General features: G+C 36.8%; 5 protein-coding genes across 13 annotated transcripts; 2 read left to right on the top strand and 3 right to left on the bottom strand.

The window, feature by feature from the left end:
* Positions 1 to 384: 384 nt before the first annotated feature.
* Positions 385 to 2,193, bottom strand: LOC116844868. 2 transcript variants are annotated; one of them, XM_032816980.1, is made up of 6 exons: positions 2,015 to 2,193; positions 1,718 to 1,804; positions 1,541 to 1,650; positions 1,273 to 1,411; positions 833 to 1,113; positions 385 to 725 (listed from the first exon to the last, which is right to left on the bottom strand). In XM_032816980.1, exons 1-6 carry the CDS (start codon positions 2,080 to 2,082, stop codon positions 610 to 612), a joined length of 801 nt encoding a protein of 266 aa, XP_032672871.1. In that variant the 5' UTR covers positions 2,083 to 2,193; the 3' UTR covers positions 385 to 609. The 2 variants fall into 2 exon arrangements, with proteins under 2 accessions (XP_032672871.1, XP_032672861.1); XM_032816970.1 differs by having other exon boundaries at positions 1,273 to 1,414; positions 2,015 to 2,192.
* On the top strand, positions 2,190 to 3,723 carry LOC116844876 (protein SYS1 homolog). The gene is made up of 2 exons (XM_032816994.1): positions 2,190 to 2,659; positions 2,839 to 3,723. Exon 2 carries the CDS (start codon positions 2,934 to 2,936, stop codon positions 3,414 to 3,416), a length of 483 nt encoding a protein of 160 aa, XP_032672885.1. The 5' UTR covers positions 2,190 to 2,659; positions 2,839 to 2,933; the 3' UTR covers positions 3,417 to 3,723.
* A 3-nt stretch (positions 3,724 to 3,726) lies between these two features.
* On the bottom strand, positions 3,727 to 4,662 carry LOC116844882 (NADH dehydrogenase [ubiquinone] iron-sulfur protein 6, mitochondrial). Its single transcript, XM_032817006.1, has 3 exons — positions 4,492 to 4,662; positions 4,052 to 4,228; positions 3,727 to 3,943 (listed from the first exon to the last, which is right to left on the bottom strand). Exons 1-3 carry the CDS (start codon positions 4,630 to 4,632, stop codon positions 3,878 to 3,880), a joined length of 384 nt encoding a protein of 127 aa, XP_032672897.1. The 5' UTR covers positions 4,633 to 4,662; the 3' UTR covers positions 3,727 to 3,877.
* A 138-nt stretch (positions 4,663 to 4,800) lies between these two features.
* LOC116844834 (synaptotagmin-2-like) lies at positions 4,801 to 11,733 on the top strand. 7 transcript variants are annotated; one of them, XM_032816956.1, is made up of 10 exons: positions 4,801 to 4,928; positions 5,251 to 5,352; positions 7,078 to 7,380; positions 7,816 to 7,968; positions 8,071 to 8,264; positions 8,346 to 8,536; positions 8,635 to 8,742; positions 8,815 to 8,935; positions 9,029 to 9,372; positions 9,450 to 11,733. In XM_032816956.1, the coding sequence occupies exons 4-10, from the start codon at positions 7,829 to 7,831 to the stop codon at positions 9,753 to 9,755; spliced, it is 1,404 nt and encodes a 467-aa protein (XP_032672847.1). In that variant the 5' UTR covers positions 4,801 to 4,928; positions 5,251 to 5,352; positions 7,078 to 7,380; positions 7,816 to 7,828; the 3' UTR covers positions 9,756 to 11,733. The 7 variants fall into 7 exon arrangements, with proteins under 7 accessions (XP_032672847.1, XP_032672839.1, XP_032672830.1 ...); XM_032816948.1 differs by having other exon boundaries at positions 6,255 to 7,380; XM_032816939.1 differs by having other exon boundaries at positions 4,878 to 5,352; positions 6,255 to 7,380.
* Positions 11,426 to 12,822, bottom strand: LOC116844892 (60S acidic ribosomal protein P1). Of its 2 annotated transcripts, XM_032817027.1 has the most exons (4): positions 12,617 to 12,822; positions 12,220 to 12,373; positions 11,739 to 11,840; positions 11,426 to 11,522 (listed from the first exon to the last, which is right to left on the bottom strand). In XM_032817027.1, exons 1-4 carry the CDS (start codon positions 12,686 to 12,688, stop codon positions 11,509 to 11,511), a joined length of 342 nt encoding a protein of 113 aa, XP_032672918.1. In that variant the 5' UTR covers positions 12,689 to 12,822; the 3' UTR covers positions 11,426 to 11,508. The 2 variants fall into 2 exon arrangements, with proteins under 2 accessions (XP_032672918.1, XP_032672910.1); XM_032817019.1 differs by lacking the exon at positions 11,426 to 11,522 and having other exon boundaries at positions 11,695 to 11,840.
* Between the last annotated feature and the right edge of the window lie 420 nt (positions 12,823 to 13,242).

The following is a 13,242-nucleotide window of genomic DNA, read 5'->3' as shown; positions in this document are numbered from 1 at the left end:
AATATGGTTATATATATAGTTGAAATTGGCATATTATATATTTTTGAGATTATATGCACACACAGAACATTATAAATTCTTACACATGAATTATTAATTCTGATGAATTATTAATTTTGATTATAAAAAAAACTGTAATTAACATTTTAGTATTTTATTTTAATGTAACAGAATTGCAAATTAAACAACAATTTAAAATCTTTAAATAGTTATAAGTTCGTACAAATATAATTTATGTCAGAATTAATACCTAATATTTGAGGTTCAATGTAAAAACAGGTTAAATTCTTAACAGTGATATCCCAACTTATCACTTCCAGCAATTTAATTTTACCTCAAAGTGAAATACAAATCGGTTTTGTAAATTTAAGAAAAATATATTCCTTTGCATATATAAATTGTAAGTTTTATTAAAGCATGTATGTATATAATGTGTACAGAATATAATCCAAATAAAGAAATAATGAAATAAAGAAAAATTTACAGTTAGAAATTAAAGAAGTACTTTATCTTTGGTTCAATCGGTTTATTAGGTATTCAGTACGGGAAGTATATATTACCGACTCGACACTAGAAACTAGACTATAATACTTTCACTTTATTTCATTGTTATAATTTCGGTTCAGGGCCAAAAAATTTATACCACGGGAAACTACCCAAATTTTGGCCATTTGTGTTATCTTTTATGGGATGTGTCCACTTTTTATTGAAATCTTTCAATTCATCTGTAATTTTAAAATAAATACGTACGTGTATAAAACAGTATGATTGCATTTATGTGTGCTATTTATCTAAGTTATCAGATTTAGTACAATTTCATATAAATACTTACTTTCATCCATGTTAATCAAATCTTCGGATTTCGTTTCAATGCCATTTTTATCGGTTTTTGTAGTGACCACATATTTTTGACCGCCAACTTCCCTTGTGACTATTGTTTCTTCATTACCTTCACTATCTCTGATTATTTGTTTCTGTTCTAAAGTTCCATCAGGTCTACGTACAAACTCTTTTTTCATAAATTTTCCAAAGGAAAAAGATTGAGGTTTAGGTGGATCTGTTGTTCTTCCATGTTCTTCGCGCCACATTCTTGAGAAATCTTCTGCTGTGATTCTACAAAATTTGTGTAAATTTGCAACATTGTTAATTAAATTAGCATACAAGTGAATTTATGAGATTCAATTTTGTAATTTAGTTTAGACTCTTGATGTCTTATTATAGTCTTATTAAAAAGTCTAAAGAAAAGTAAAGTTACATTATTTAGATACTTACTTTCCATCCAAGTCTGTATCTATTTTCTGATCAGGTGTTATAACAGGAAGATCAGGTCCATATTTCAGCATTTTGTCACGTAAAGTATTTGCTTTAAGTGTTTCTCTTTCTTCTACTGGTAACGCTCCTATGAATCCATCTTCTAGAAAAATCATTCAAGATAAATTATTAATAATCATCAATGTATTAAATAAAATTCTGTGTCTTGTCTGCACAAAAAGTTTTACATTAAGTAAATATATATCTGAGATACAATAAAAACCATTACCAAATCCAAACATAAAATTTTTTAATATATGATCCATCTGGGTTTCAAAGTAACGTGTTATCTCAATTGGGTCGCTAAAGACATGGAAGTGCATGCCTGTTCTGGGACGCCTAAAAAACAATAACAATTGAAGCTGTATAAATAAAAAATACTTCAATATAGGAATAGTTTGTTTACCTAAAGTCGTCCATGTCATCGTCATCTTCATCATGCTCCCAAATCGGATTTCGAAATTTGTCTCTACGCGGATAATGATCACCAAGCCTGAAATATAGTGTGAATTCGTTTACATTTTGTGTGTACTGTCACGTTCTTGACATTATTGCATATATCGTATCATGATAGTAATATTTCTACGTTTATTTGAGATATCCTAGAAAATCATTCTTGCTTTCTTCTAATATTCTGGAATACTCCAAATATGGCGTGATACACATTAATATTTCACGAATGAAAAACGCATGATGATTTTACCCGCTTGTGCCAGGCTCGCTGCGATGTTTCGCGCCGAATAAATTTCGGAAATAGTCGAAGATTGACATCTCTAAGGTCGAGACGCTACGGAGCGCGTAGTGTATTTTTCAACACACAAAATGACACGACGACATTGCATCACGCTTACATCGCGAACGTTCTGCTCGAATGTTAGGATTTTTCCCACCACCCGACTATCTCGACACATGCGCGATGGCGATTTGATTAGTCGCCGAACGTAGTGAAGTTCACAGCACGCACAGCTGACAATGAACGCTGCGATCACTCGCGCTTCTATCGTGCACAGCTGATTTAGTAGAGAATAACGAGTAAATTCAGATCAGACCTGTTTGCAAGTGAATTGACGAAAGTTATTTCTTCATTTTTCGCTTCGACTGTAAATAAATATTTATGTGGGTCGACAAAGCAGTTTTCTCGTACGACCCGGATTAAAAAAATCAGGTGGATGATGTCATGTTGTTTAAACGTCTGTAGGCGTTAAATCATGCAGCCACGATTTTGGCGTCATAAACGTTCCGTAAATCTGTTTACGCGCGTCTGTTGTCCGAATAAAACGTATTCGAGAAAATAGCTCAGACTGGATTATCATCGTTTGCGTATAACTTATCATTTTGAATCGATAATGTAAGTACCAGCCCATAACGATATTCTAACCCAAGATGTTTTACATTTGATGCATTTAGACAAAATTATTTTGTATGGAGCTTTTTAAACGATATATTTCTCTTGTGTAGAATTTGTATTTTCATTGTATCATATGTATTGCCTTTATGATGTACTTATAGTTGTTTTTTGCTTTGCAGACATTGAACTTAATATTCTATGGAATAATGAAAACTCATGTGTCTGCTTGGAAAACTTACTTCTTGAATAAGTAATATTGTTGTTACAAAACACAATGAATAATCTCTCTGGACAGTTCCGCAAGACAACATGGGATCCTATTCTTATAATCTCCCAGATAGTAGCTGTGCAGACCGTCATGTACTTTTGCCTTGGATTCTGGATCTGGATCATTGCGTCGATGCTAGGCTCGACAAAATCCTTGGACTATGCTTTCCAGTACAAGGAGATACACGTTCGTGACTTTGAAGGAAGATCAGTTATTGTAATTTTTGTTTTTAATGCACTTGTGGGTGCATTAGCATTATGGTGGCTAGTGCAAAGAACAAAACAGTGCATGGACTTTGCGTGTACTGCCCATTTGATTCATCTGATCTGTTGTTGGGTGTACAATGGAACCTTTCCAACGTCTTTCAGCTGGTGGTGTTTAAATATTGTGTCGTTAAGTATAATGTGTGTCTGTGGAGAATTTCTTTGTATGAGAACAGAACTGCAGGCAATACCATTAGGTATGAACAGTCAAAAGACAGCCTTATGAGATATGAATATGATTAACGTTAATTTCTGAAGTAAAAAAAGTATGAAACGTAAATAAAATTTTTCTCAATAAATGTTTTTTTACTTTATGTTAAAGTTCTTGCTAAAAATATATTGTTGAAGTTATTGTTTAATCCCTTACATATGTATGTTCAAGAACTACTTGTCATAGATAAGTACAAACTGGACATTCAATTCTCCAGATCTGAACTGCCCAATATAGTTTAAAACACATCTGATTTATATTAATTTACTGAATATTTTGAAATGCCTGTGTTTAATTTAATAAATATACATTTTATTCATAATTCTGATATTTTTTAAATCTGTGTTTATTATCATTTGGCATATGTGGACACAATCATTGCATCATGTTTTATTTAAGCCCATTTATTACAACAAATATTGCATCCTAAAATGTTTATAAATTAGTTAATATAACTATCCATATATAGTGGTGACCTAATGATGATCCTCTTTGTAGAAGCGTAAACCACAGTAACCACAAATATGATTGCCAGGTTTATCCTAAAAAACAAAATGAAATATAAATGTTTTAGTAAAATTTATATATTTTGTAGCACTGAGATGACCGCGAATAGAAATATTTCATATGTTCAATAATATAAATCTTACCAGGTTTATGTAAACTTTGGGATGTCCAAGTGGGCCACCACCACCATCACAAGCTACAATCCTATCTTTTTCAGGGGTTGGTGGCACTTCATCTATCAACTTGATAGCCCAATTCTCATTGACTTCTTTTGGTCTATTCAGAAATCTTACTAAACGATAATCATCTTTATCGAACACCTGATGAAGAAAAAATACGATCAAGATGATTAGTCTCTATAGAATATGTAGCCATTGAGAAGTTATTTTTTCTTATTAAAAGATCAACACATCACAAAGTATTAATCACAGGACATGTATACACGTTATTCAATCTAATTCCAATAATTGTAAAATGAGTGTAGTAAGATCCAGTTAAATATAGCAATTGCTCAAAATCAATAGAATAACGTATAGGTTAGTAACATCTCTTTTTTTTATATATAACAAAGATCATCTCTTACCTGACCTGTATGGGTGATTTTAGTATCACCCTCATCCACAGTTGCATACGTACGTTGTGTCAATGCACTTATCGTAGGTACATTTGCTTTGTACAATTTAGTAAGAGGAACACATAATCCTTTAACCTTCGTAGTCGCCATGTTTGACGATTGTTGTTATAAATTATCAGCTGAGCGATTGTGTGCTAGATGAACGTGCTACTTGTCGCGAGATGTCGCGACAACCTCCAAATTAGTCGATAAAACCGAAATTTGAGTTGAATATTTAAAATTGTAATGTTTACATGTGGTCTGTTCTTTCCAGCTACACACTGCTGAACTGGTGCAATAAGTTAGAGTGAGAAAACATATATGTGTCTTTAACTTATTGCACCAGTTCAGCAGTGCAGCTGAAAAGAACAGACCAATAATCTCACGTGTGTGAAGTGTGCAAAACGGTAAACTTTGCGATTGTTACCGTCGCGAATCGACAGAAATTACTCTCGCGCATCTACAGCCGAAGAGTCTGCGGAATTCATCAATATTATATCGATTTTTACATTACACACTTTTGACATGTTTTTCCAACCCTTTCACTCCTTCACAGTACAATTTTTCTAAATTGTCTTCTTATCACGTCTCGTTCCTGTTATGTTGCTTATTTCAACGCTTTGACAACTGTTAATTTAGCGCGATATTCACCACGTGTTAAGAAATAATGAAAAATATCTGCAAAATAGGAGCTCGATATAATTTAACCTATATTACTTTTTCTTCTAGATAGTTTCGTTGTCGTTATAATCCATTACACGATGACAAGAGAAATAAAAGGCGTCTGCAATCCTCGGAATGCGAGGGCGGATATGTAGGAGGGATGGCCAGGTATATAAAATTGATTGAATTCACTAATATTGATGTATTACAGGGACGTAGCTGGATAATAATTTTGAAGGTATGAGAATCTCTATGTTATTGTAACGTATGAATTTGCATGTTTCAAATCGTGTTGTTTTTTTAATTTATTATGCATGCAAATGTCGCATTTGTTTTCAGTTGCTCGCATCACATTTACATATTTAATAGTGTACACATGTATACAGGAGGAATACAGAGGTGAGGGAGAGAAAGAGGGATAGGGGCAGTATTTATGCTGTGTGTTGTGTGTATGTGGCAATAGATTAAATGCACAGTCACTAATTACGTCAGCTGAGAAGTTATCCTTTAGCCTTTATCCTTTTGTGCTTCTACCTATCCTTTCTACAATATACTAGTATGAATTTCACTTAATTAAATCACTGTTTCAACCATGTAATCTGTGTGCTATGTTCATTAGCATAAAATATCTTCTAATTGTTGCAGAAGATGACTAATAAAACAGCATAAGAAAAAGATCGGTATGATCGATTCCTTGAATTTAATAAGTCTGTACATAATTATAAATATTAATTTATATATTATATAAATTACGCGTATACCATCGTAGGCTAGGTCAGTTAATGATCGATAACCATCGTATGCTAGGTCAGTTAATGATCGATAACCTACATCTTAATCGCAAGCGTGCAGTTTTCTACTGGAGGAAACATTGTAATTGACACTTGTATCGCCATTGTAATAATTACAAGCACGCAATCATATTTCCGCGAGCTATATTACGTTATAGGTATCATAAAAAAAATTCTCTACATAATTCTCTCTCACGCAGGTTGTGTTAAGTTATATCAGGTTTTACGTTTATCACAAAGAATTGTAAAAAAAAATATATATAAGAATATCTGTTACAGGCCGTTGATTCGATCATCGAAGGTTCGCCTGATACGATTGTATTTTATTGTGTCTTGGAGGAAAAAGAAACATTCACGATCTCGACTTAAAAGAGCAATATATCGGATCATAAGAGAGACCTCGCGTGCTAATAATGACCTTTACTCCCTTTCGTGTACATGCGATGAAGAATGCGAGGTAAAAGAACAAGGAAACAAAGTAAAACTATCGCTGCTCACGTGCTGTGCGCACCGACTCGTGTGTTTCCACGTGCGAAAGATTTCGGAGAGCAACAGCGATAGGACGCGCGAGAGGACGATTTAGGACGCGATTACGCACGGAAATCTCAGTAAAGATATCGATTCGACCTATCAGTCTGGTGGGGTGGCCCGCCGTATTTCTCAGTGCCGGCTTTCGGCTCGCACGATCCTGAACCATAATCTAAACCATACTCTTTCCTTTTTCTATATCTAAATAAAAAAATATAATAGTAAATATTCGATATATCTCTAAACAATAAAACAAATTATCGGCGATTATTTTTGCACCAGCAAACTCAAAGCTTGATTAGCGAATTAACAAGGTCGTGACGAAAGATTTTCATAGCTTCTTGCGACGTTTGCGTATTGCCTGCTACAATATCAGGAGAATAATTAATTTTTCTTTCAACAGTACGAAGTATTTTTCTCGTAATGAAAACTCAAGCTATATTTAAACGTTCATGCGCGTAGGTGTGTATTTTCTGCCACTTCTTTCCACCCTTGTTAACCGACTGCTTTTGCGCACAGAGAGAGAAAGAGAGAAAAGGAGCCATCCGAAACACGTTCCTCGCTCTCATTCAAGGTCGCTCGATGATCCTTCTTCGCCAGCAGCTAACAAGACGAGCGGGCGCACGCGCATATGCGGACGCGGACTCTCTTCCTCGGGGGGTCAGTCTACAGGGCGAGAAAGTGATGCTACATTAGCCGTAGCGTACAGTCACGGGGTGGACATGATCTTATCGGGCCTGCAGACGAACTACCCCATGTCGGATGCGACGTCCTAGTGCTGGCGACTTGTTTTCGGGGAACTGTGGAGACATCCCCCCGCATCCGCATCCAGCGATGAGAAAATGATGTAACGCTCGCGCAAACGACAGGAGTGAGTGTACGTATTTGTAAGCTTGCTCTCTGCCGTATGTCAACCCGGATTCGTGTCACACCTAGAATAAACGCGCCTTCAGTCGCGCTATCAGTCGTCTTTTCTCCTTACCAGTGTTGTTGTACCGACATCGTTTGGATAAAACATGGATAAAGGATCTCTTAACGAGATCAGCGAGCAGGGGATCACGCTAATTGCCTGCTCGTTCTTTTTGCGAATGCGGTCTCACTCGAATTAAAGGTGAAGGAAGAAAGTTTGTCGGAGCAAACTTATTCGTAAGCGATGTTGGTGTAACCGATGCTCTCGGTCAAGTCGATCGACAGCTGTTAAACAAATGCGATGTTGACGCGATGATCGCGCGCTGGATCTCGATTTACATGAACGAGAGATCGGATTTGCTTCGAAACACCGTGTCTTCAGTTTTCACGTTTTGTAATCCAGGTCCATTATTAAGATGGATGTTCACGGTGCCGGAGTAGTCGCCGTTCTGGGCACGGTCGGAGCCGCTACCGGGGCAATCTCGGCGGTGATCGTCTACACCATTTGTGCGCGCCGTCGCCGATTGCCGCTGCTTACTACAGGACCGCTCAACTGGTGTGTATTTTCTCTATGAGTTTTCTCTCTATGAAGATATGATTTTAAACAAGATTACTAATCACGAGAATTGTAATATAATGTACTATACGTTTTTTTCAGGTTTGAAAGAGATTTGCTAGACAGAGCTGAAGAGGCAGCGAGGTCGTCGAAAGATGTTTTGGTCGGTCTGGGCAGTGGCGTCGCGCTTTCACGCGATAACAAGATCTCCAGACGTAGCAACAGTCAGTCGGATGACGACGAATGGCAGTCGGATCATGTGTTTGACAGCATCGCCAGTGATTCTCCCAGAAGAGGTAATGTGCATGCATATTTTAGAAATTTCATCACAAATAATCTGCGCGAATCCTGTCAATGTATTTTTTTTCCTTTTTCAGTTAGACAGCATCTCTCGGAGTCAGACGACATTCCGCCGTCTCCGATGAGTCCACTCGCTCCGCCGCTTCCGGAGGGGGCGGTGGTCGCGTCTGAAAAGCGTATGGTGATCGTTAGGCCGCCGACGCGAAGTATAGACGGCTCTCATTCCAGATTGAATAGTGTCGAAATCGAGTCGGCGCCACGGCACAAGGTAACGTCGTATGGTTTCATTTCACTGCACTGCGAGCGATATTCGCGACCAGATGATTCCGTCGATTATATCACGTGCTTTCGTGGCCTTCATCGTAGCTTTCATCTTCTTCCTCGACCTCATCGTCCGACGAAGTTAGGGGTGAGTTGAAATTGGGATTGATTTATGACGAAAACGCCGGAATACTCACCGTCAGGCTTATTGAGGTAATCCATAATTTTTCACGTCGCGTATCGCGCATACTTTTCAGATTAATGTAACCCTTCCTTATTTCAAAGGCGCACGATCTTCGTGCCCGTGAATTGAGCGGCATCGCGGATCCCTATGCCAAGATACGTTTGCTGCCTGATCGCAGCAACGTGTGGCAAACTACGATACACAGGCGCACGTTGAACCCTGGTGAATATCTTCCCATTATTTACTTGCAACTTGTGAACAAGAGCATTAAGATTTATTATTGCGTTCTCATCCAATTACTCTCACTCACTATAGTATTCGATGAGGACTTCGTCTTCGAAGTAACGCCTGAGTCATCGTTGGCTGGCAGAACGTTGGAGATCCTGCTTTACGATTTTGATGCGTTCACGAGACATCGTGGTTTGGGTTACGTGCAACTTCCTTTATCCTCCGTACCGAATTTAGACATGAATCTCGTTACTATCACGAAGCCGGTTCTACGATACGGAACGGAAGGTGGATTTAAAGCGCCACCATTGGGAGAGCTGATGGTTTCTATCTCCTACCATCCGTCTATAGAGAAACTGACGATCATCGTCGTCAGGGCGAGAAATCTACCTGTTCTCGACGATCCCGCAAATGCGAATCCGTACGTGAAGGTATGTATACTTGGATATACGATTCTTTTTGGTTCAATGCTAATTGCTCCATTATTCGTCTTAACTTCGTTATTCAGGTATCGCTCATCCAGGACGGTAAGAGTCTGAAGAAGAAGAAATCGGGCATGCAGCGCGAAGCCACTAGTCCTGTGTGGAACGACATCCTCAGCTTCGATATCAGTAGCGACGTTTTGTCGAAGTGCATCTTACAGTTCTCTGTTTTGCGATCCAACGGCGATCTTTTGGCCAAATGCGAAGTATCCGCTTCGTGCCAGAGAGAATTGTTTCATCGTGTGTTGTCCGGCAAAGGCGCTTCGGCGCAATGGTTACCGTTGTCGGAGCCGGAAGCGCAACGTGTTGATAATGGCGAGTCGAAAGATTAAAGAAGAAAGCATTTCTGTTATAAAATATTAAGTATAAATATATAGAAACGCGTTTTGATAAACGCAAAATATCGCTGGTGATATGGTGACCGCTTTGTTGAATGAAATGTCCGTTGTTTCGGAAAGAGAAAGAGGAGAAAGAGCGCGGTAGAAAAAGAATATTTAATCTCAAGAACTCGCGGTCTCTTCGACTTTTTTCCGTCTAATTAGGTAAACATGTAACGGGTTTCTGTTGAACTGCCTGAGATTATACATCTTCCTCAATGAAAGCGAGAAATCGAATCGCTCTGTAACTTTTTGTGGTATTATCACTTTATCGTGATCTCTCAATCTTCTAAGTTGTGAACTTCCATAATATAATTGTGCATATTTTCAGAATACACGCTCTTTGCGTTGATACGCGCATTCTGTAAAAGACAGTGCACATTTCGATGTTTGAAATGTGGCTTCCGAGTGTATTTAATGAGTATTTTTACAAACGCACAACGTGTTATTAACGAGTCGCAGAGTCTGCCAAGTGCGTTTCGACGAGATTTCCAACAGAGCTGTGCAATCGCCAGATATCTATTTTAAGCTTGCTTACGCCGAAAGTCTCATACGCATTATATTTACCGTGGATTACGTTAATTCACAATCTTGCGTACCGTCGATCACTGAATTAATTCTCGTGTATCAAACGACGCTCAGCATATTTCATAACATTTATCAACGATTGTATATATTATTTTGTTATCGCGTTTTACAAAAAGAGATATAATAGGATTCGATGTGCAGTGGATAAAAATGATATTTGCACATATTATGATGTTTTGGGATGATCTCGTACAAAAAAAGAAAAATATTCCAAGTTTGTGTGCAACTAAAAACAACATATTCTGATAAAAGCTTTTGCAATAATATTTCCCTCTTTTGGTGAATATTGATTCTAAGAAAGAACAAAGTGTGCAAATACTCATCTTTAGCTGCTGTACATCAACAGATTTTTTATGTATATCGCAACTTATAACGACTATTTCCGTTCCATATACACCAACTGATTAACGACAATGACGACGAAACAACGGGATATCAATATTCGGTCGTTTTACTTACTACACGACATGAGATCGTAATACAATCGTATCCGATTGATTCTATTTATCGTCGCGACGCATACGAAATTGCTCGCGCTTTGTTACGTGGGTTAGATAAATAGAAAATTAGATGAGAAATCCGTCAATGAAAGCTGGTTCTTTCGACGAAATAATCGATATTAAAACATCGCGTAAAGCGCGATCGATTGAACTTATATCGTGATGTATTGCCGAACGGCGCACAAGTCATCGAGAACAAAAAATATAGATACAACGGCTAGCATCGTGATCCTACTTCATTGATAGTATACACATTACGAAAACATAGAACTCGAATGTGTACATGTGTGTATAATTGCAAAACAGAGATAGAAAATTATATATTTTCATTCCATATAGAGTTCACCGTGCGTCGTCTACGCACGCATTCCATTGATATACTTATATATATTAATATACTATACACACGCACGCACACACACACACACACACACACATATACACACAAAATGTGCAAAAACAAAAAAAGAAAAACAGAGAAAAGTATATCCTCATTGTTGTGAGATCGCTTTTCTATGGTGGTAAAGAAAGTATATATACCTTTGTCAAAATGTTTTATTTATTGTACAATATAACTGTACATACAAAAGGAATGGACCAACGTAGCGCGATCCTTGAGCTTAATCGAATAGACCTGTAACCGAAAATAGAGTGCAATGTGATTAGAACAGAATCAATTACATTTGTTGAGTAGGAAACAATGTTTTACTGTATTCTCATTTTGCTATGATGTCGTCACATGTGTATTCCGTAGCTAATACATGCTAAATTAATCATTGAATATTCTTTATAATGTCTATACTTTGGTTATCTTTATGAGATTAAATATTATAATTTTGATGTAACTTACCAAAGCCCATGTCGTCATCTGATTCTTCCTCAGGTTCTTCCTTCTTTTTCTCTTCTTTAGCCGGTGCAGCTTCTGTGCTGGCGGGTGCTGCAGCAACCGGAGCTGTAAAAGAAGATACAAGTATTACTTTTCACATAAAATAATTAACAAGAGAACAAGTCTTCTGGTATAAAATCTCTTGAAAAGCAATTTATATTGCAACTATAATCATATTAAAAATGTTTTTAATGTTGTTAACAGAACCTAGGTTATATCTTCAGTGATAAAACCAAAGTAAGCTACTGTTTCCATTTTCTATCTCCTCTATTGCTGACCGCACTAGTAACTTGAATTTTCTAGAACGGTGGATGAAGAGGACAAAGTTGGAAATAATTTTATATATACATACTTATATACTATACTTTGCAAATAGATTATAAATCATATTATACTAAAATTAAGTTATAATGCCAGTTGCCTTTTAATAAAAGAATATACATACCACCAGCTCCTGCAGGTGCAGCCCCAACGCCAGATCCAATGTTGGTGATCAGTTCTTTAACGTTCACACCTTCCAGGGCTTTGGCAAAAAGCCCAGGCCAATAAGATTCAACGTTAACATTTGCCGCTTTCAGAATTGTTTGAATTTTTTCTCCCTGTAGGACAAAAATGTGAACAATTCGAATAACCTACAAAACTATAGTAAGAATATTGAACTATTGTTGTTTAAAATATATTGGAAACTGCTCATTATCTTCATTTTACATTATTTATAATTCTATGAGATCCACTTGAATAACTTGTAAACACATATATGATTCTTCATTTTAATAAATTATTTACCAAAAAGTGGGCAACGTGGAAGATAACGCGGCATAACCTCAATAACGTGTACTTACGGTTACAGCGATATCGTCGTCGACGAGGATCAACGCGGAATAAACGCAAGCGAGCTCGGTCTCTGTGGTCATTTTGAATGTTTAAATTTTATCACTTCAGGTCGGATTATTCTTAATAATTAGTGCAAGTCGTCGATACGACCTTAGCTCCACGAGAGAGAACAAGCACAGTGTTCACACGGCCGGAAAGAAAGAGCGATCTCTCGCGACGGAAATTACGTCTTTTTAAATGGTGACGTTTCCGGCTCTCCAGTCAACGAAAATTGCGGAAAGTATAATGTATCATATCAGACATTTTCTATTTTTTACCATTAGATAACTTCCCAGGTAGTATAAACTCTTAAGATGTCTTAAAAATATTTTCAAGATTTTTAGAAGATGTCTTTAAAATGTCTTTTGAAAGTTTATGCTATTTAGGTTAGAATTAAAACAAAACTTAAAGTTTTCTCTTTCTCTCAATCCACAAAAGACCTCTACATTTTTTATTATAGAAATATTCATCGTAAATTGATATGAATAGCAAAAGAAAAGTTATAATGTACGAAGAACATTAATAAAAAATTGTTTTTATGTTGAAATAATAACTTTGGTATGTTTTATTTTAGGCAAATATACATTAATTGTAT

The sequence above is a fragment of the Odontomachus brunneus genome, unplaced genomic scaffold (assembly GCF_010583005.1).
Source record: "Odontomachus brunneus isolate Ranch 3 - 2012 unplaced genomic scaffold, Obru_v1 Obru_scaffold_004, whole genome shotgun sequence".
NCBI classification, from domain to species: domain Eukaryota; kingdom Metazoa; phylum Arthropoda; class Insecta; order Hymenoptera; family Formicidae; genus Odontomachus; species Odontomachus brunneus.
The sequence above is the reverse complement of the archived record's forward strand: the minus strand, read 5'-3'. Positions and strand labels throughout refer to the sequence as shown.

Coding starts and splice junctions, on each gene's coding strand:
- LOC116844834 (XM_032816956.1), top strand. CDS start 7,829: ATGGATGTTCACGGTGCCGGAGTAGTCGCCGTTCTGGGCACGGTCGGA. Junction 8,743..8,814: donor TCACCGTCAGGCTTATTGAG/GTAATCCATAAT, acceptor CTTATTTCAAAG/GCGCACGATCTTCGTGCCCG. Junction 9,373..9,449: donor ATGCGAATCCGTACGTGAAG/GTATGTATACTT, acceptor TTCGTTATTCAG/GTATCGCTCATCCAGGACGG.
- LOC116844868 (XM_032816970.1), bottom strand. CDS start 2,082: ATGTCAATCTTCGACTATTTCCGAAATTTATTCGGCGCGAAACATCGC. Junction 1,805..2,014: donor AGCGAGCCTGGCACAAGCGG/GTAAAATCATCA, acceptor ACTATATTTCAG/GCTTGGTGATCATTATCCGC. Junction 1,415..1,540: donor AAATTTTATGTTTGGATTTG/GTAATGGTTTTT, acceptor TGATTTTTCTAG/AAGATGGATTCATAGGAGCG.
- LOC116844892 (XM_032817019.1), bottom strand. CDS start 12,688: ATGACCACAGAGACCGAGCTCGCTTGCGTTTATTCCGCGTTGATCCTC. Junction 12,374..12,616: donor ACGACGATATCGCTGTAACC/GTAAGTACACGT, acceptor TTTGTCCTACAG/GGAGAAAAAATTCAAACAAT. Junction 11,841..12,219: donor TGCACCTGCAGGAGCTGGTG/GTATGTATATTC, acceptor CTTCTTTTACAG/CTCCGGTTGCTGCAGCACCC.
- LOC116844882 (XM_032817006.1), bottom strand. CDS start 4,632: ATGGCGACTACGAAGGTTAAAGGATTATGTGTTCCTCTTACTAAATTG. Junction 4,229..4,491: donor AAATCACCCATACAGGTCAG/GTAAGAGATGAT, acceptor TTTCTTCATCAG/GTGTTCGATAAAGATGATTA. Junction 3,944..4,051: donor CCAAAGTTTACATAAACCTG/GTAAGATTTATA, acceptor TTTGTTTTTTAG/GATAAACCTGGCAATCATAT.
- LOC116844876 (XM_032816994.1), top strand. CDS start 2,934: ATGAATAATCTCTCTGGACAGTTCCGCAAGACAACATGGGATCCTATT.